Below are 20,872 nucleotides of genomic sequence, written 5' to 3'. Positions count from 1 at the left end.
ATTTCTCTACTCCTACCGAGTCCTATCCATCAAATCCTACCAAATACTCTTGCTCGAGTCGTATAAATCAATTAAGCTCGGCAAAAATAATCAATTAATTGCATTAGAGTAAAAGCGGCGATAGTTTAACGAATGTAATGAAATTTGCTGGCGAGAGGAGCAGCAGAGGGGCATCCTCGTGTATCAGGCTAGGTGAATTTTATGGCAGGTAAAGGAGAGTCGGTGGCCGATGCGGGCATAATGCGAGGCAGGAGTTTGGCCAGGAAGCGAGGCGGGGGTTGGTCGAGCGTGTTCGAAGCAACAAGTTAATAAAAGCTTCGCCGGTAGACCGGTTTCCTTCACTTCGTTTCCGCTCCTCGTACGCCCGGCGATCGCGGAATGCATGGGGAGTAGAAGGTCAAGTGCAATAAAGCCTCGACGTTGATTGGCTCTCGTATTTTAATAGCCTTGGCAGTCGATGGGGCGATTGGCGATTTTATTGCGCATGCGATTGATTTATGAGGTGGTGGTGGTGTGGCGGCAACGGCAACGGCAACGGCAACGGCAACGGCAACGGCGACGGCGACGGCGACGGCGGTGACATTGCGCTATGCATTATGAATAATAAGGCAGAGAGGATAACAATAGCGCAACGTTTGAGGTTAAATTTAATTTGAAATAAGTAATTAGCCTGACTATTTGATATTGCATCTCCAGTCATTGTGGTACGGGATTTCATTTCGCGCCATTTTTGATATTTTTTAATTTTTTTTTTTTTTTTTTTTTTTTATATGAGATATTTCATTAATTTTTCATAATACAAGGTATCGCCTTATTATTGTTGTATTAGTCGTTTGATTAAAGATTGATAATTTTAGTAGTGAAAGAATAATGACCTACCCGTTAAAAAAAGTTACATTGAAAGCAGACGTTTATATGGTTTGCTTGGAGCATGCGTTATCAACTGAGAATTTTGAAGTGATGGGCTTACTTATCGGTGATGTACGTACGCATTGTTAATTTTTATTATAAACGGTATGTCTTTGAAGGAATTCTCATTGTCGATGATTATAGAATGTAGAAGGCGTTACCAGCATATCGGCTATGAAAATTTCAAGCCGCTCTGATAAAAAGAAGGACAGGGTTGAAATATCACCGAGTGAATCAGTGAAAGCCTGGGAGGAAGCTGAACGCTTGACCAAAGAGCTTCATAAAACAATGAGAGTTATTGGATGGTATCATTCTCATCCGCACATTACAATCTGTCCGTCTCAAATTGGTAATATTCATTTGTTATTTGGCCTAATTATTATATCTTTATTATTCTAATTATATATATTAACTTTTCTTTTTATATGTACATATAGACATTAATACACAACAATTGTATCAAACTATGGAGCGCAGTTTTGTTGGATTAATATTTTCAGTATTTTCGGAAGATCAGACTACAAAAGTAAAATAAAATTTTTTTTTTTTTATCACACTTGTTGGTGAAATTGTCTAAAATATTCTTATTGTAGGAACAAGAAGTGATGCTAACATGTTTTCAATCTTGCCATGGCAGTTCTAAAGAAATTCCACTAGAAATAATTTATACACCAAACGTATCTATTTGGTGTTGTCGGGTTAGTATGTAATTTTTAACAAGTTAAAGTCATTTATGTTTATATAAATAAATACTTATTAAATCCTAAGATTCGTCATTCCCACGTCTAATGTACTAGCTTAAAGAATGTTTTTTTTTTCTTTTTAACATAAAAATTACATTTTCAAATTCGAGCAATATAGTAAATAAAGATCCGATTACATTTTGAATAATGGTGAAACAATTCAATATTTTATTTTCATTACCGCAATCTTACCCATTATTTTGGATAAAATGTAAAATACAAGCATTTATATTTCTAGTCGATGATAGAATTACCACAAATCTTAGTACAAGAAGAAAAGAATGTGGCTGAAAATTACAAAAATCACCCAGACATTCTTGTCCATATATGTAATAACGCAGGTGAATATAGAAAATAGTATTAAATTTAATGCAGATTTTTTTTATATTTTGACAAGTATACCGAGTACTTTTTTTCTGTTTCAGTATACATACAGGCACTGTGCCACATAACCGACATGGTCACAAAACCATTGGTACATGCACTGACCGAGCGATTAATATCGAATAAAAAAAGCTCTGTTTTTCTTCAAGAACAAATTGATGATTTAAAAAAATTATTAATAAACCCATAACAGTTTTTATTATTAAAGAAATAAATATTTACGTTTTTTTAATTTTAATGTTGGTAATAAACGTTTTCACACACTTTAGTTATTATGTTTAAAAATATTTTTTGTAAAATATTATAATTTAATAATAAAAAAAGTTTATTATGAATATCCCTGAGTAGAACAAATAATTAGCGATTATCGATTATTTTTATTTTATTTTTAAGAACAAAAATCAGGCGATAACTCACACTGCTACATATATACACTACAAGAACAGCGTCGTATTTAAATAAATTTAAGTGTATTTAAAACACTGATTCCGCAGAACGTGAAAGATGAATGGGATGCGAAGGGCTTCGTGCCAGCCTTTTACGAGGTAGCTTTTCAAGCGTTGTTAAAAGTTTTGCAAAATCTGGTCGATTTTCCGGGTGATACGACCAACAAAGCATTAAAATATCCTATAAAATGTCAATGTTATCGTAATAACAAGTCTCAACAAATTTAAAATTATACATTTCGTATGTGAAATTCCGTACTGTACCTTAACGTCACGGGAGGCCTGTAAATTGGCTAAAGTTTGCTTCATTCCTTTGCCAACCTGCCAAATTATGGCTTCGGGAGGTTGTCCTTTAAATGGCCACTCGCCGCACAAAAGTTCGTACCAAACAGTTCTAAAATTTAAAATACAATGATAATTTCGTGACTTTTAAAAAGCTTCGGAATAGGAACATCTTGTCATTTTGAAAAGTTTATTGTTATAAGCAATTATTAGTTAACGCGTGATACTTCATGCAAATACTTATTTTAATGATACTAACAATGGCTTTTCCTCTATTTTTCAATCACGATACCTTTTGCAGTAAATTTACGGCGAGAAAGCAAAATGTATGTAAAAACAAAAAAAAAAAAAAAAATTACCCAAAAGCATATACATCGGATGAATCTGTAAATGGTAACTCTTCTTGATCTCTATTATGTCGAGGTCTTAATCGTCTTACAATTTCAGGAGCCAAATAGCACAGCCATCCCGGTGGTATACTTAGTCCATTACCCGTTCTAGCGTTACGAACAATTAAATATTTTAAATATTTATACATATTATAATTATACATATTAATTTGGGGCTGCATTTGCGTTTACCTGTTCCCGTAACACAGCTTGGTAACACTAAACAATCCAAAATCAGTTATCACAACCTTTCCGTTTTCTAAGAATATATTCTTACTTTTGAGATCCTTATGGACAATTCCACGGGCATGAAGATACCCCATTCCCTAGTTGAATAGAAAAATTTATGAACGTTTCGATCTAAGTGGAATGTTCTTTACTATGGATAATTAAAAAAGAAAAGGTCGTTCTAGAAAGTCGGTCGCTTAAATGAAAATTACCTGAGATATTTGCTGAGCAATAATCGTAGTTTTATTCATATTAAATTTATCTTTACGTAAATGAATATGAGTATAAAGAGTCATGCCCTTGCTCATACTAGTAACTATTGCCAAGCGAGGAGGCTTCATACAAGCACCCATAAATAAAACTAAATTTTCATGCCTCGTTTTACGGAATGTTGCAACCTGTTTATTTTTAAGTTAAACATTATTTTGCAAATTCTAATGCTCGTTAATTATGTACGAACCTCCAATTTGAATGCTTCCAACGTTTTATCATCATCTAGATAATAGTCCATGTTTAAAACCTTAATCGCTACATCTCCATGCCAATTGCCTCTATACACGGTACCAAATCTTCCAGTACCAATAGGTTCTCCAATTTTTAGTTCATCATATGGAATGTCCCACTCACGCATAGATAACTAGTAGAGTAGATAAGTTAAAATTTTATTTTTATCGTTAGTAAATAGTTACAAACGGGCTATTGACATGACCTTGTCTTACATTATTAAAATAAATTGCCGCCTACACTCTATAAATATTATAATTTAATCATCTATTTATTTTATTTATTTATTTATTCCCCCCCCCCCCGCTCCCTTCTAATTTATGTATCTCGTATATTGTGTAGTTAATAAGCTTAGAACTTGGTGGTAAGAAAATTATTTGGTTAACAAGATATACAATTTTTTCCTACCGGCACTTAGCGCGCTTAATTTAATGTCATTTTCGATTTAATATTGCCTCCACTTCAATACAAGCCACTCAAATCGAACAATCAATTAATTATTTGAGCATATCTTTCTTTACAATATACAATGAAGACAGACTTTATAATACTTATAATATAAATGAAAAAATCTAGAGCCGACAAATCAAATAAATCTTGCTGCGAAGCAGAAACAAAGAACAAAGACGTTAATGCAAAATTCATCGTAAGTAACTGAGATTTTTACTTCATCTATACAAAATACTTACGCTATTTTGCCTTGGCCAACGACTATCGCCCGGTTCTCCGTCTGATACTTGTGAATCTTGAGAATCCACTCGTACTGGAGTTCTCTCCGAATCTGTACTCACACTCCCAGATCCAGAAACGCTCACCGTCCTATCGCTGTCGCTGGAAACTGTTCCCTCAAGTCGATGAGTTTCTAGAGTGACACCTTTATCATTAGGCGCAATGTCTAAAATTCACGCCGTCAATTTACCAAAATTTATTTATTCCAAATGCTTAGCAGGTTAATGATAAATCATTGTTCTCGAATAGGCAAACTTACCAGGAAAGTGGAATTGCTGTTTGACTGGTACCTGAGGAATTTGGCCAACATTCACAGGTATCAATGCAGGACTAGAAGGTGTCGAGCTATTGCAACTCGAGGTATTTGAACTAGAGTCTGCACCCTGGTAACGGCACGTATATTTAGTATGCCAAAAGTGAATTTGAAAACTGGATGAGGCGTTACGACGTTTCTGGTGTTATCAATGTCAACAAAATAATTTAGAGCTTGTGATGATTAAAACTAAGGCTTTAAAACAACATGGTACAGTAATTAATGGTTTATATACCACGCTGAATCGTTATGAGCTCAAAATTGTTGTCGGAAACTTGTCATAGAAGTGTGCTGAGAAATTTGATTAATTATTCTTAAATATAGCTTGCGTGCTTGGAGAAAAACAAACAAATTTTTTAAAATAAAATTTCAACTGAACCATATTTTTAACTGAATGATTTGTGAGATGGTAGGCGAAATGATATTTACAAGTCTTACCTGAAATGCTATGTTCATGGATGGATGGGGGTGAGATCGTTTTCTATCTCTTCGATTAAGAGAGGCTAATAAATTGGAATTGTGGTGATTCGGTGACATGATTCCTGGCTTGTTTAAGATTGGAGACGCATTTACCATACCTGAGAATCAATCGATAAGCATTTCATGAATTATTAATAATTGAAGAATCGAATGTCAGAGCAACGGATCAAAATTACTTTACTCCTTGATTTGAAATCATTTCAATACAATTAAATCAACTCATGATATTTGCAAATTTAATTCTCTACTCATAACAATATTAATCATATTAATTGCTATCAAAATTGTATTACTCTTATGGTAAATATTTTTGACTATATATTTTTTTTAATTTAGAAAGGTGCTCGAAACTTTTGTCTTTAATCATTTGTAGCTCTGAATTCGGTATTTTAAAACAATAAATGAAATGTTGTTATATGTACTATCAGCTTGTAAAGTTCTTTTAAACTCATCGAAAAGTTCCTGAGGTAAACCACAAGATGGTGGTACTTTGGATTCGCAGTCCCTGTGACACTTATACTTGCACTCTTTACACTTAAGACCGGTGCCAATAAACATTTGTTTATCGCAATAATCACAAGTTGTCATCATTTTGAAGGTTTTCGTGAAACGATGATTAATAACGTGTCCCATTCCACGAGTTACCGTGGGCGTTCTAGGAGACTTTGGCACTTGAAGACTCGTCACTATTAATGTTAGGATATAATTTTTATTTATTAATTATTCGTAAATATTCGTATTAATTAAATATTACAATAAATTTTAATTATAGATATAATGGATAGTAGAAGAATTAAGACTCGAGGCTTGGAATAATTCTCAATTACCCGTTCCTTTAAAACTATTATCATCGCTTTCCGCACTTGAATAAGGTGGAGATTTAACAGGACTGTTATTGGTCGGTACCAAATTATCACCAATATTATCTGCACCGCTGTATGAACCAGGTTCGGTTGGTAAACGACTTCTCCTACTAACAGAAGTTACTTGCTGCTCGGTAGTGGTACTGAAAGTACATTAATATACGAATTATAAATTCATGACAATGATAAAAATTAATTTGTACTAGAAATTGATTTTGTTATACGATTACCTAGGAGTGATTTCTCCCTTTTCAAGACGATTTGCCAATTGTGATTCATGAGATTTCGACTTTGTCAATGGAAATACTTCAGGTTGTAATGGATTATCTGACCCGCTTTGATTCTTTTTACACGGAGGTGGAGTTGTAGAAAATTTTAGTCCTAACGCTACTCACGAATATCGTAAATAAAACTTTGATCGCATTAAATATAATTATACAAATGACTTTACTAACCTTGACCTTTCAATAATAAAGGTGTCGACGGTGGACTAGTAGACGATGATAAAGATACAACGGACGAGGCTTGAGCCAATATTTCGCTATTAAAATTATTATTATTGTGATATGGAATGCTGTCTTCGGAAGGTACTGAACTTCGTGTAATACGTGATCGTATGGGTCGAGGTGATGCACCGCTTCTCACATGATGTCTATCCCAGGAATCCCAGTATAAATTCATATCGTTATTTTCCATATCACCTCTGACGAGTACGTCTAAACACACGTTAAATTGTTTGTAAATTAATTCATCTTTAAAATATTAATGTACAATGATTTTTATGATTAGATAATTTAACGATACAATATTTGATGGAGCTCGCAATAAAATTAATGCGCACTTAATAATTGACCAGTTAATTATACATGCATCGAGAATATCAATTAAATAAGCAAATAAGTTTTTACCCATATATCGACGAAGATTGTGAAGCGCTCTACATAATCTGCGCAACTCCTCCTCGTGTCTCATATTGCTTTCACCCAGTATGGATCCCAACTCGTGCTCTGATTTTTCTTTCAAAGACTCTAAAGAACTGGCTTTCGAACAAACCAACTGGAAAATTTAAAGAAATTATCTTGATATTTATAAAATGTACATCATTTTCAAAATGGACTCGAATCGTTTATTTTCTTTACCTGAATGGATTCTGGCGTAAGACCTACAACTCTCAGCCATTGTTGTAAAGACGGATATTGTCTCATTTCTACTGGTAGAGATTCGATAGCAAGTTTCTCTTTGGTGACAAGTTGCTTTGAGTAAAGTTTTATTAGCTTGCCCTATGAAATTTTAACATTTGATTTGTTATACAAGTCAATTACACAAATTGTACAATTTATTGTAATATTGTAAATGTATTTTCAAAAACAAACAATACCTATTAAATGGTATTAGTGGGTAAAAATTATTATTAAATAAGAACACTGTGGTAGCTATTTTAGATTTAAGGTAATTTGAGTGTAAGATATAGCAATAAATAACTTTATGGATTTATAAAAGCTTGCACTTATTAAATGTATCAAAAATAATTAAAATTTTTCTTTTAAATATAAGCATTTGAATTTATATGAGCTTGCTTTATAACTACTCCAATCATTATTTTTGTTTTGATTTATTTGTGATTAAATATGGCCCTATAATTAATAAAAATATAGTTGTTTGGCAACGAAGTAGGCTAAAAATTGAGAAAAATTAAAATATATCGATTTAAATGTTGACATTGATGAATTTATTTTTAAAAATATTTATCGATATTAAACAAGCATCTATTATCTGAATAAACAAAACAATTTGTCATAATATTATAAATCTTATTATATAAAAAGTCATTCTAGTTGTTTTAACTGGATTTTTTTTGAACATATACGACATTGCTCGATACAACAAAAGTATAAATGATATTAATCGTTTAAAAAAAAAAAAAAAAAAAAAAAAAAAAAAAAAAAAACCGAATACTATACTTATAATAGAAAATATAAAAATCAATTACTAACCGAACATCATAATTGTTTTAATTTTTACTTACAATTAAAAAATGAATAAGAAATAACCTCTTTTTACCATTATACAACTTTTTACAATTACATTTTATAAATTGCAGATTGAATGGCTAATGAATCAATAGCTAATCAATAGATAATTTATTCTATAACTTTCTTATTAAGAGAATATATCGTAAATCATATGTTATAATACAGCTAGACTGGCATCTTTTTAATTCGTAAATAATTTCTCGGTAAATTTATATTTAAACATTGTACTGGCAGTCGTGCTAGTGAAATTCCAGTCAATTAACGTTTCGTAATAAATATTACAGAAGATTTATAAAGAAAAATTAAGCCACGGGTTCGCTTACGAATTATCTGCATTGTTATAGAACGGTTTTCTCGTATATCCAAAATTTTTTATTCTTTTCTATCGGAATAAAATAAGATCGTGAATTTGTAAACTAAATTTGCCTGTCCGCGATAACAAATATCTCAATTTCGAATGAGAAGAGAGAAGTAACACGAGAAACACAATGCATAATTGTCATAATGCAATGTGAAACGATGTATAACCTCGAGAGTGCGGATCTCCTGTTGGGTGAGCTCGGCGCTTGTCGAGCACTGGGTCCTAAGGCCCTCGAGTCGGTCCGCCGATATATCAATCATCGACTGGACGACTTCCAGGGCCCTCCGTATTTCTTGCTCCGCATCCTCGCTTTCCGCCATCCCTCGAGAGCGCGGAGACACGATGACGTCCTTATCGTACTCGTCGTAGTCGTCGTCGTCGTAGTCGTCGTCGTAGTCGTAGTCGTCGTCGTCGTCGTAGAGCAAAGCCTGGCGAATCTCCTCTCACTTCTTCAAACTCAATTCAAATAACTGGCAGCTTCGATCCGGACGCGCGATCCACGACTCCTGGCAGTAGCGAGCCGTTACGGCTGATCCGCTACTACACAAGCACGATTATCCTCCTCATCGTCGTAGCCGATCGCAGCAGCCAATTCCTTTCCGAGAGAGGCTTGTGCGTGCGGCACACACTCGCGACTTCGTATTCTTTTTCTCACTCGTTCTCACCCGCCTACCGAATGCCCTAGCCAAATATCACTATATTATCAACATTGACAAAATGACAACCATCTTGGCGGCTCGTTCCTCGCTCCTTCTCTCTCTCCCAAGCACACACGCGCGCCCGGGAGAGGGGTGTAGCCCCTTCCTTCTCCAATACTCCTTCCAACCTCGTTCGTCCCCTCGCCAGCCTTTTGCCACCGCACCGCCCGGACCCCACCGCCGACCTTGCCCACGACACTGCCACCGCCACCGCTGCCGCTCGCCACGCTCGCCGCGCTCCCTTCCACCGGCTCCTTCTCTCACGTATGCTACCCTCGCTGACGTCAAGAGGTGTACGCCGTGCGCAGCATACACAGCAGGAGGTGGACTCTATATAGAGACAACGAGCTTCTCGTGCGAAAATCGAAGACTATCTATTATGAATTTCGTCCCGGGTCGATCTACCGGACTCATCAATAAGCCTGTCTCGCCTTACTGCCCGGCGAAGGGGAAGGGAATTATCGCTCGTGGTGCTGGGCGGATGGTTGGCGGGAGGAACGGCGGGGTGCAAGGCGCATTGTAGGTGTCTCGCCTCGATTGCCGTCCAAATCCTCGTGTGTACATCTTATTCCAATGAGTTTGGAAGTATTGGTGTTTTGGTGCGCCGCAGGCGCGAGGGCAATGCAAATTGAATGTGGATCGATGCGCGGGATATTTGAATGCGTGCGTCAGTAAACGCGCGGTGCAATAGCGTAATCCCTCGGATGTTCGATTCTCGAGATTTGATTTAAATGGCGAGCGGCGCGTACTTTAAAGTCCTTAAATCTACGGTACGACCGGTTAAAGTACGTTCAATGAATGGTAATTGGTCGTACTGGAATGTTTATGGCTTTTCTCCCAGCCTTAGAGCTCGCGCGATTGCGAATTATGTGGAACGAGAAGTGGCAATGTGTAGCGATGGCCAGAAAGAGAAACGCCGTGGAGTTAAGAGGACGAGGAAGCCCACTTTTTACCAAACAGATCCCCCAATAAACGTGCGCGACAGACATCAATTTCCCTTCCGCTCTCTCTCTCTCTCTCTCTCTCTCTCTCTCTCTCTCCTGCTCCCGCTCCCGCTCCCGTCCATCTATTTTATCGTCAACCGACGAACTTTTAGAATGTAAGATGAGAACTGTACAGGAGAGAAGAGAGGAAGTGCCGGAATGAATATTTTTCATAGTACCAGATATATTAACAATATTTGCATGCCGTATATAGTATTGTAGAAATGTTTTTTTTTAGTTTTTTTTTTTAGATTATTAGATTAATTTTTTAGAATTAGAAATTATAATTAGAAATATTTTTCAACTTTACAATTTTCAATATGTTTAAAATCAGTTTATTAGACTTAAAAGTACTATGAAAATACATATATATTTTAATAAAAAAAGAAATATATATATATATATATATATATATATATATATATATATAGTGGAGTTATAGTAGAGTATTTGTATTTTTTTCATATAAACGATTAAAGAATACAGTATTTATTGACTCGATTAATGCATAGAAAAATTTAAATACTTCTTTTACATTTATTTATTGATTGATTGATGAAAATGAACGAGAAAATGGAACATACGATCGAATGCGTCTAGTGTCATTGAAATTATTACACTCAATATTATTTATGATGCGATTTATTTATTAAAATTATCGAACATTTACATATAATTAAAATTTTGTTTTTGTTTTGTATGTACAATGCATATTTTTCCTCATTTTAGAAGCAATTATTTTTCTACGATTTGTATTATAAAAATGTGTAAAAATATATTCTATTTGAATAAAAGCCGCTGGTGATTAAATTATTTTTTCTTACTTTTAAAAAACGAATAGTGTGATTTTAAATTTAAACGCGGCACTCAAAATGTATTATGTTTGCAAAAATTGCTACAATTGCAACAAATCTACTATGCTTTGAGTATCTCATTATTAAGAGGAATTGTTAAATTTTTGCTTTTAAATGAAGTTAACTTTTTTTCTTTTTTTTCATTAATAAAAATAATGCAATGTTGTATGGCGTGAAAATAATTTTCTATGAAAAGAATCTCAATTGTAGGAAATACACATTTGCATTACATTTAATGTTTTTAAATAAGCTTTATGGTTAAGTTTATTTGAATGAGCTGATACGGTCGAACATTTAATGTCGTATATTGCATATAAATTCAGTTATGACTAATCTTTTGCATAATAATAATGATATGATGGCGCTATATAGTTTAACTTTATCATGTGTTATTATTATCCAAAAATAATTTAAAGATTTCGTATTATTACTATTGTCCATTCTCATCTCTTTATTTATATCTCTTAGCAGAATATAGTATCCATTTTTTTAAGTTTAGCATTTCAAGTAAATTCTCCAATTTATTTACAGTTGTAAAGCAGTGCCTTGTTTTACATTATGTATTTATAAATAATTCAAAATAATTCACTTAATTTTCTTTAATTCTTTATTAAAATAACCGTATGACCTTTATTTTTTTATTTCTTTAGCCTTGAAGGTCGATCTCATTCAAATCATGTTAATATTAAGAATATTGGAACTGTGTTCATTAAGTGTGAAAAATCTGTTATGCTGGAGTTTAGTATTGTTGGTTTTATAATTATTGAACTATTATTTATGATTTTTCTGCAATTTCGGTTTTTAGTTTACTAGTTATTTCTATCGGATTTTAATAAAATTTCACCTTTCATAATCTATTATATTGCTTAAATTAAAATTATTAACTGTAAAATATATTATTAATTTTTCTTCCCATTAATAAATAATTTTATTATTTCTAAATGTATTTCTCATCTTAACTTGAAAACGATTTTTAAATGAATATATATTATAAATGAAACAATTATAGTTTTTATGGTTCTTAAATGTATTCATTATATATATATATATATATATATATATTGGATTGCATTTTATTTCTTTGAATAAATTGTTTGTTTGTACATTATTAATTAGTCAGTTACATTAGTAATTCGATTTTATTTTTATACAATTCATCTTGAAATTACATATAATCTATACAACTATCGATTTTTCACACAGTTTATTATACAATTTTATTCAATATTTTCATTAGTTACATTTTCTTTTATTACAAATTATAAATGTCGCGTTTATTATCATACTTATATATAAATATAGTATCAAATTAATTTTTTTATTTTATCTAAAAACTCAGTTATAGTTGAAAATTATATCGGATTTTAAAGGATAGCAATATAATTTTAATATTGTAAATATTTATTACTTACAAATTATACAACTAAACACACAAGTATGAAGTTACGTATGCTTAAAAAAAAAAAAAATAAGGACAATAATTTTTAATATATTAAGCAATTGAACTAAAATTAATTGATTTTTTAAATTTCGAACCTAATCGTATATTGAAATTTTATCAAACAATTGAAACTTCTCGATTGAAAATTAAAATTGTTAAATTATCATTTATTTCTTGGTAAAACTTCAGCTAGAAATTTTTAAGAGACTTACAATAAATTTGATTGAATGGAAAAAAATTTTTTATTAAAAACAATCACCTGTAGAAATAAATAACTTGGAATATTTTTTGAATTTTACATTATTGAATTTAAATATTGTAATATACTAAGCAAATCAAATTATTTTTGTTTACGTGTATTCTATAATTTTTATTATTCCATAATGATGCATTGTGAATTTTTTTTTTATTTCATAAGAATAAGCAGTCAAAATTTTAATTGTTGGATAATAAAATAAAATTATAATCATAAATTTCATTAAATTTAAAAGAAATATAAGGACTTATCTACATAAAGCAGTTATATTGTTAGATAAGTTAGTCTTTATATTATTTATATTATAAAGTTTCTTAACACTACTCTTGTTTTCTCGTAAATCTAAAAATCTTTTATTATAAAAGACATTATAATTAAAACGAAGGCTCGAAATATAAACTGTTAAAGAATATTACAAGAGTATATATTCATAGAATTAAAAAGTTATATATATATATATATATATATACATATATCAAGAATATTATGTAAATTATTTGTTAAATGAAGGAGTGGAAAAAGATTTGAAATAATGAATGAAGAACTATAAAACCTACATGGAACGTTTGGGGTTCAACGTAGATAGAGGAAGGAGGCAATTTGCGCCTTTCCATTTACTTTCATCTACGAAATACATAAACGAAAATTTTCGTACGTAATATAATTTTCACGATTATATTTTGTAATATATTATTGGCTTATAGACGTACATATGTATATAAACTTAGTGCCCATTGTATAAGAAAGTAAATAATCTTATTGTTACGTATTAATATGCTTCTTCTATATTATCTATTACCCTAATATTATTACATTACCATCCAATTTATAATTCTAATATTATTCTTTATCATTGTTTATACTTTTTCGTATATTATTCTTTGGTTGCGCATAGATTGTGTGTTTTGAACAATGCTAGATACTTGTTCGCGAGGAATCGAAACGGATGTATGTGACGTCTGCTCGGGTGTCGTGCATTGTTGTTTTTCTTTTGTAGTGACGGTGGAACGATATGGAGGTCGTAACCAAGAAACATTATATTAAAGGCGAATTGTTCTAAAGCCAACAAACGTCCTTTCTCTGTAGGTCTTTTCTTTGTAACGAAGCCTCTGGATCTTTCTTTCGGTCTTTCCCTTTATGAGAACGTTTTTCTGTACCACTATGAGAGTTAATGTCAAATATTTCATAATCAACAAAGAAAACTTTTTATATGAATACAGCCTATAAAAGAACATTATGAGAAAAATTCATTTCTAATTAAAATACATATTTTGAAATGAAAATAGATCACATTGATATTAAATATTTTACCAATTTTTTCTAAATATTCAATCAAATTGATAACGAATGCTATGGTGAAGTATTTTAATAGTTACATATTTTAATAGCAAAAGACAAATGCACGATCATTATTTGTTATTTTTGTTATTTCGACTATCGTTGTTATCGTTGTTTTAGTAAGGTATATTTCATGGATACTCCATATTTTCATATGCGAAAGAATAATATTAACTATTTCTATGAAATCCTATTATTGGACTTTATATTTTATTGTTTGTACTTTAATTAAAATTGAAAGCATTTGAATTTTTATCACTCTAGATTCAAATCGATAAAACCGTTTATTTATTACAAAAATACCCCAAATGCAATCAAAAACTAATCGCTTTTGTATATATTTTTAATTTTGTATATATATATTCCTCACTTTGATTTTCAATTATTTCAATTATTAAAGAATTTCGAAAAAAAAAAAAAAAAATCAATTAAAAATAAAACTGGAATATTATAAGCCAATTTCGTAGCAATAATTTGTAATATTTAAAAGTTCGTACGAATTGAGCGAGAAAATGAAACGGCATATTAATACAAGACAATCAGATATCTTTCATTTTAAATTAAAAATATCCAAATATTTTATAAGCATAAAGCATTATCTTATGTTATAAGCTACTATTCCGACGCATTAGTAAAATTTTATTTTTCAATTGCCTCACGTACGAGAGTAGTGTATTACTCTTCAACTACAAATGCATCGATACAAATAATTCATGTAATAAATTCGATCTTCGATTTATTTTATTGTTTAGTCGTTATTACTCGTTATTACTCGTTTACGAGCATGTTTCGTTCTGTGTAATTTTTATAATCTTTCAAACTCACTTTTCCGAATTGGACGAACAGTTCTAATAGCTTTAGGAGTGGTATGTGCAGAACAACAACATTTTTCATTGACCTCAACAAACAGTGGAAAGTGTCAATGCGAATGCTAAAGCGCAGCATTAATGAGTACAAAGAGGTTGGATGAGGAGGGTAAGAAATCTAAATTAAAACAATTAATCAGCCCGTCGATTATTTTTGTCGAAAGGACTGTGAATCGTTGTTGACGTTGGCTTCTCTTTGCCTATTCGGCCGTGATTAAAGAGTTCAAGCCCGAGGAAAGTCGGAGACACTCGAGCCGTAATCGTTACACCACCAACACCGACAGCCGCACTCTTATTTATTATTCTAGTTACAAGCTTCGCTTACCTTACTTTGCATAATTTAATTATATTTAGAATGGTTGATAATGTGTATAGTTTTACAATTCATTACTACAATGCCAATTCTACAATAAAGTCAATAAACGATTTAAGTTTAAATATTTTCCATATCTTATATATCCATTGCTTTTTTTAGATCTACGTATTCACGATTTTTTTTTTTTTTTTTTTTTTTTTTTAATTAATTTTTAAATTTGTTAAATTTGTGAGTTCGGGATATTCTTCTGCTACAAAGAATTTGAGAAAAGTATTCGGTATTGCTGTCTAATTTAATTCTAAAAATCCTCTTCTGTCTTATCAACTGTTGAATACTTATTATTTACTTACATTTTTAATAGGGATCGTTATATATTTTAAATTATTTATAACTGTATGCTGATCGCTGATATATATATATATGTAAATATTCTTTTTCGTTTTATTTACGAATATTGCATAGCTATTAAAACAATAAATATATTCTTTGCTAAACTATTGATAATGTCATATTTTACATTCAGGGTAAATCAAAAATTCATTCTCATTGCTCTTTTAAGTTTGTATGTGTTTCGTACGTTTGGTGCATTATTGTTTTAGAGTTACTTAGTTATTAATATAATTCATTAACTAAAAATTTATTAACATTTATTGCGAATAATTCATTTACCCAATTTTATTTACCCAAAAATTCCCATTGCTCTCAAAATCATTTTAATCGAGAATAATAAAGGTTCATTTATATTAGATATCCAATAGATAATTTTTTTTCTTATAGACTCATGATATCTACGCCTAGTTTTCATAAGCTTTTTATCATTGTTTTTCAATATATGATAGTAAAAAGTTTGAATTATTAAATAATATTCGATCGTGTCTCGTGTCGCGGATGTTCGATTTCACGCTACGATTATTATACGGCATGACGAGAAAAAAATGACCTAATCTATCGTCTCTAATGCTCATCTCTAAAAGAAAATATAATAAATATACGAGTTACTGAATAATGAATAAGACGATACCGTTGTAAATTAAATTCTCAGCAATGTATATAATTTTTAATATTATCTTCTAACGTTATCATAAGGGCGCGTGCTGATTTTTTCGCTGCTGATTAATAACGAGTTCGATTTAAAATTATCTAATGGTAGAGACGTTGGCACCAGGAGGCGGATGTCCATCAACGTAGCGTAGCGACACTTTTCTTCCTTCCACTCGGTTCGCCCTTTCTACAATTTGCACAATTGTCTCTAATCCAGCGATAATTGGCACAATTGACAATGTTCTCACGTATTAAGTCGTATACGTACAATTCTCATTTTTAGAATTGTTTCCATAATAATTTTAGAAGTACTTAAGAAAAAAGAAAATTTCGACAATTAGATATTTTTCACTGGGCAATGTATCACAAAAAGATTATGATTATTGGTCGACTGTTAATCACATTTTAATGCTTTCAATGTCATTTAAAATGATGCCTTTAGGTTGTAGAAGCATTCCTTAAAAATTCATACAGTTTCTTATTTATTTGTAAATACATCTTTAAATTACAATTGGTTATAACAATGATGATTGTGAATTTTTTCCCTTGTACTTATGAAAACAAATAATTGGCAGTTTGAACGAATGCGAAAGAAAGTATAGCCACACGCTTAATGAATATATAAATTTTTTGTTCCTATCATTGGTCAGATTTATTTGCAAGTATTTCCGACAGATTAAAATATAATTTTCAATTCGTATTATTATATATTATGCCGTGTGTTATTGTCTTTAGTCTTGATATCGCTGCAGATTAGAAATCAAATTAGAGTAATCAGCATTTGGTAGATAAGCTTAAATTAGGATCAATGATAGAGAGAAGTGCTCCCACTAGATGCAAAGATCCCGTCACTAGCACTTGCGGCTTACAATATCCATCGCTCATGGAATTCACCTGGCCGTCGATCATTTTGAGAGCATCGTAAACGCTATTGGCTGTAACTGAATTCTCCCCCCATATCTGCACATGAAGTTGGCATCTCTCTATCTCTTTATTGCTATTGATATTGGCATTGATATGATCTGCGATAGTAGTTAAGCCGGTGACATTCGGTACGAAGAAGACTTTACTAAATCCTAGCTGTTTTAGAGGATTCAGTAGCGAAGCTGAATCTCTTGCCCCCGTTATGTTGAAGATGAGATACTTTCTCCTCTTTTCTCTGTACAACAATAATAATAATTAGTAATCTCCTATCGTATAATTTGAAATTTCATTGATTCGTATTGTTATTGATCCATTCATTTATTAATAATTATAAGTTATCAGCTCCGCTGATAATACATGAACTTTTGTAAAATTTGTGTAATTTAATTGATTAATAACTTAATAATAAGCCGAATAATAAGTAAAGGATAAGTTGAAGAACTAACTCGGTGAACTAAACAATTTTCTTTTATTTTATAATGTCGGCAGTAAATAATTGCATCGAGTTTATGACTTTTAAGCTTTTAATGCTTAAAAGCATAGAAATGTAGCGTTCAAAAGCTTACAGATCAAATACGATGTGAACAGCTGATTTTATAATATATGGTCAAAAAGGTGTTTCTAACCCTGTTTTTACGGTGACATCTCGAAACCACGAAACGCACGTTTCAATGCTTTCAATAGTATGTGCTCCATCGATATAGAAATCCATCGTTTCTCGAGGCAAGAATTGCGTTCTTCCGGGCCACTTGCATGTTTCCAGGGCGGTCGCAACCTTTGCGAAGCAAAGACTCGTATTTGGGCTATTATTATTATTGTTCGCAAGTACATAGTAATTGTTATTGTTTGTCGCGTTGAAAACGTCAGCATCGTTATCGTTTGTCATACACTTGGAGGTATTCGAGCAATTGTTTCCACGTCTTTTGTGCCTCATCATCCAACTGGAGGCTAACTGAATAGCCAATGAAGCATTATGATTTTGAACCTTACAAGGAATGCCTGGAATATATAGTTTATTCGTTGTTAGAGTTGTTCAATCGCGATCGCTTATTACCCTAAATTTTAATCGCCTCAACGATTAACGTGAACGCGATATCGCAATAGTGAGCGCTGCAGTGTAATCGTGAAACGTTGGCTTTCATAATGAATTTCTAAGTAAATTAACGCGATATAATTAATTTAATTGTAAACATCAGTCGACTAAATGTCAGCCGTCGAGTTTTAAGATAAGTAATATCTTTGCTAATTAATTCATCAACGTCATTTCATCGATAATTTCAATTACAATAAAAATATTTCACGAACATTGTAGCATTGTAAAATTTCTTTATTAATATCTTTATCAAACCATACCAATAATTGCAATCACTTTTCACTTCACTTAATTGCATTAACCACGTATCAGCATATTTTCAGCGTGCTTTTATCGAGATAACGCAATATAACGAAAGACCAAACACACTCGTAACAATTAAAAAATCATCGTTGAACATTCTAATATTTAAATTAAATATGACATTAAATCGTTCCTCTTAGCAACGTCTTTACGCGATCATTACGAGGAGGATATAATTTTTTAAATATTATTACGTTATCTATCCTGTTAACGAGTTAAAAAGTGTACCTAGAACGGGCTGTGACTTCTTCCAGGGATAACTTTGTAGATTGGGCACAATGCTCAAGGAGCATCCCTTCTCGACGGCTCGGTTGTGTAGCACCGACATCGCATTTCTTGGCTGTGGGATGGTAAATGCCGGCGCCCCAGGCTTGAAGATCCCTGACTTTTGAAAGGCTATGGACTCGAGAGTGTTGCCCAGCACGGAAGTGTGATCCAGTCCGAGCCTCGCAATGCCTGTGCACACGCTGTTTCTCACGATATTCGTGCAATCGAGCTCGCCACCGATACCCACCTGCCATTTAACAACATCACGACGATCTCATTATCGATTCAGCTCATTTTCTCGTTGATGCTCGATTTTGAGAATGATTTCAAATAAATAGCGAGAGGATAGCCGTCGGAGACGAAAGGTTGCTTGCTGCTGGGTCTGGGAAAGTACGTGACTGGGGGACTTTAACATATGGTAGAGAAAAGGGTAAAAGTGCGTCAGCGGTATAGTAATTGGATTTAAATATATTTAGATATAGAAATATCAAAATGCATTTCGCGAATCAGCGCTTGTTTATGGAGGACTGAGCGAAGACAGCTAAATAAATGCGCAGAAGGTAACTTTTAGATATTTGAGTTAAAGGAGAAATCGACAATCTGCTCGAACGCCTCTCCTGTCAAAGCCTCATTCTCAACGTTAGATGCGAGAGGCAAGGATGTGGTTATCGAGACCAAAAACAAGAAAAGACAAATTATCTTGATTATTCGGATCGAAATATCCGAGATCAAAGTTTTATGGAAACTCGATATCGTCTACCTCAGCAAATTGCTTCGTTTTAAAAAAGAAATATAGCGAAGGAAGGTAAGTAAGGAGGGTAGTCGGTGAAGATGGGTGAAGAAGTGTCGAGATACAGCCGTGGGAGGAGAAAAGAACACTTCTGTTGTACATTGTGCGGGGACCGACATACCATATAAGAATCGAATAATTTATATTTTCTTGTATTGTCAGAAATTAGGTTACAGTAATTTTACGGTTACGGCAATAATTTCCTGCCGTATTTAACTGGAGACAAAGAGTTTAATTATTGAATAAATGATGTACAACATTTATCGAAAATTAAAAAAAAAAACTATAATTGTTAGAAATCAGAATTATTATATGTAAAGAATTATACAGTTGAAATTTTGAATATAAAAGAATTATAATTGAATCAGTGATTTGTCTTAATGTATGCTATGATGAAAAATTTTTACATTTACTTGAAAAAGTCTCGCGAATGTCTAAAATAATAATAAAAAAGAAATAATGGAATTTGATAATGTAGATTGCCGAAAAACTCAACGGCAAATAAGAAAAAAATTAAAAGAAATATAAATTTCATCACAAAAGCATGTCTCATGTATAAAAAGAATTGTTACTTTTTAAATAATGTCCAATGTCAAATGAAAATATTTAATATTTACATCGTTAGCGAAACAAATAGAAAAATTTTATATACAATATTCCTTGTACACAGACACAGTTAAAAGTATATAAAATTATATAAAATTTTTTTTTTTTATACGATATTTTAATACGATTAATTAAAGGACAAAAATTAAACAAAAATTAAAGGACAAAAATTTATCTTCTAAGAGATGTCAAGGAAGATGTTACTTAAAAAATTTATTCCAATATTAATTCATATTTGAATTTATTTGCCTTTATTTCTTTATCCTAAACACGTGAAAAAGCTTTTGCGATTGCTAATAAAATAAATGATAATCGATAAAATATAGAAATAACAAGATCATCGATATTAATATTATCCAAGCAATTTAAACATTATTTTAAATTAATTTTAAAAAAGGTTTGCCAAGAGTTCCCCCCCCCCCCCCGCCCCCG

At 32.0% G+C, this 20,872-nt stretch overlaps 3 protein-coding genes across 5 annotated transcripts in view; 1 reads left to right on the top strand and 2 right to left on the bottom strand.

The window, feature by feature from the left end:
• Window positions 1-2,242, top strand: part of LOC105364295 (lys-63-specific deubiquitinase BRCC36) — an 8,739-nt gene extending 6,497 nt beyond the window's left edge. Inside the window, exons 1-7 of one of the 2 annotated variants that reach the window (XM_011502187.1) lie at window positions 591-640; window positions 858-981; window positions 1,054-1,258; window positions 1,347-1,435; window positions 1,503-1,607; window positions 1,891-1,993; window positions 2,078-2,242. In XM_011502187.1, coding sequence (XP_011500489.1) covers window positions 597-640; window positions 858-981; window positions 1,054-1,258; window positions 1,347-1,435; window positions 1,503-1,607; window positions 1,891-1,993; window positions 2,078-2,226 — 819 coding nt within the window. In that variant the 5' untranslated portion in view covers window positions 591-596 and the 3' untranslated portion in view covers window positions 2,227-2,242. Of the gene's footprint in view, window positions 1-590; window positions 641-857; window positions 982-1,053; window positions 1,259-1,346; window positions 1,436-1,502; window positions 1,608-1,890; window positions 2,040-2,077 lie in introns of those variants that run through there. The other variant, XM_011502186.1, reaches the window with a different exon arrangement.
• A 137-nt stretch (window positions 2,243-2,379) lies between these two features.
• Window positions 2,380-9,037, bottom strand: ksr (kinase suppressor of ras). The gene is made up of 16 exons (XM_011502185.1): window positions 8,832-9,037; window positions 7,410-7,550; window positions 7,179-7,326; window positions 6,726-6,986; window positions 6,501-6,657; window positions 6,235-6,413; window positions 5,830-6,093; window positions 5,366-5,505; window positions 4,874-5,066; window positions 4,575-4,780; window positions 3,842-4,018; window positions 3,594-3,779; window positions 3,346-3,479; window positions 3,124-3,261; window positions 2,747-2,876; window positions 2,380-2,663 (listed from the first exon to the last, which is right to left on the bottom strand). Exons 1-16 carry the CDS (start codon window positions 8,982-8,984, stop codon window positions 2,511-2,513), a joined length of 2,760 nt encoding a protein of 919 aa, XP_011500487.1. The 5' UTR covers window positions 8,985-9,037; the 3' UTR covers window positions 2,380-2,510.
• Window positions 9,038-17,222: 8,185 nt separating this feature from the next.
• Fpgs1 (Folylpolyglutamate synthase 1) overlaps window positions 17,223-20,872 on the bottom strand; it is a 7,132-nt gene continuing 3,482 nt past the window's right edge. For both annotated transcript variants that reach the window (XM_011502182.1, XM_011502183.1), the window contains 3 exons: window positions 19,006-19,291; window positions 18,008-18,380; window positions 17,223-17,616 (listed from right to left, as the gene is read on the bottom strand). In XM_011502182.1, the coding sequence (XP_011500484.1) occupies window positions 17,232-17,616; window positions 18,008-18,380; window positions 19,006-19,291 (1,044 nt within the window). In that variant the 3' untranslated portion in view covers window positions 17,223-17,231. The remainder of the gene's footprint in view (window positions 17,617-18,007; window positions 18,381-19,005; window positions 19,292-20,872) is intronic.

This window comes from Ceratosolen solmsi, unplaced genomic scaffold, assembly GCF_000503995.2.
Source record: "Ceratosolen solmsi marchali unplaced genomic scaffold, CerSol_1.0 scaffold31, whole genome shotgun sequence".
Classification (NCBI taxonomy): domain Eukaryota; kingdom Metazoa; phylum Arthropoda; class Insecta; order Hymenoptera; family Agaonidae; genus Ceratosolen; species Ceratosolen solmsi.
Note: the sequence above shows the minus strand (reverse complement) of the source record. Positions and strands in the feature narration are given on the sequence as shown.

Bases quoted from the DNA above. Each gene is read 5' to 3' on its own strand.
- ksr (XM_011502185.1), bottom strand. From the start codon at position 8,984: ATGGCGGAAAGCGAGGATGCGGAGCAAGAAATACGGAGGGCCCTGGAA. The intron at 7,551-8,831 runs GTTATACATCGT...AAAATTTCATAG, and splicing joins AGGAGATCCGCACTCTCGAG to GGCAAGCTAATAAAACTTTA. The intron at 2,877-3,123 runs GTAATTTTTTTT...TTTAAATTTTAG, and splicing joins TCCGATGTATATGCTTTTGG to AACTGTTTGGTACGAACTTT.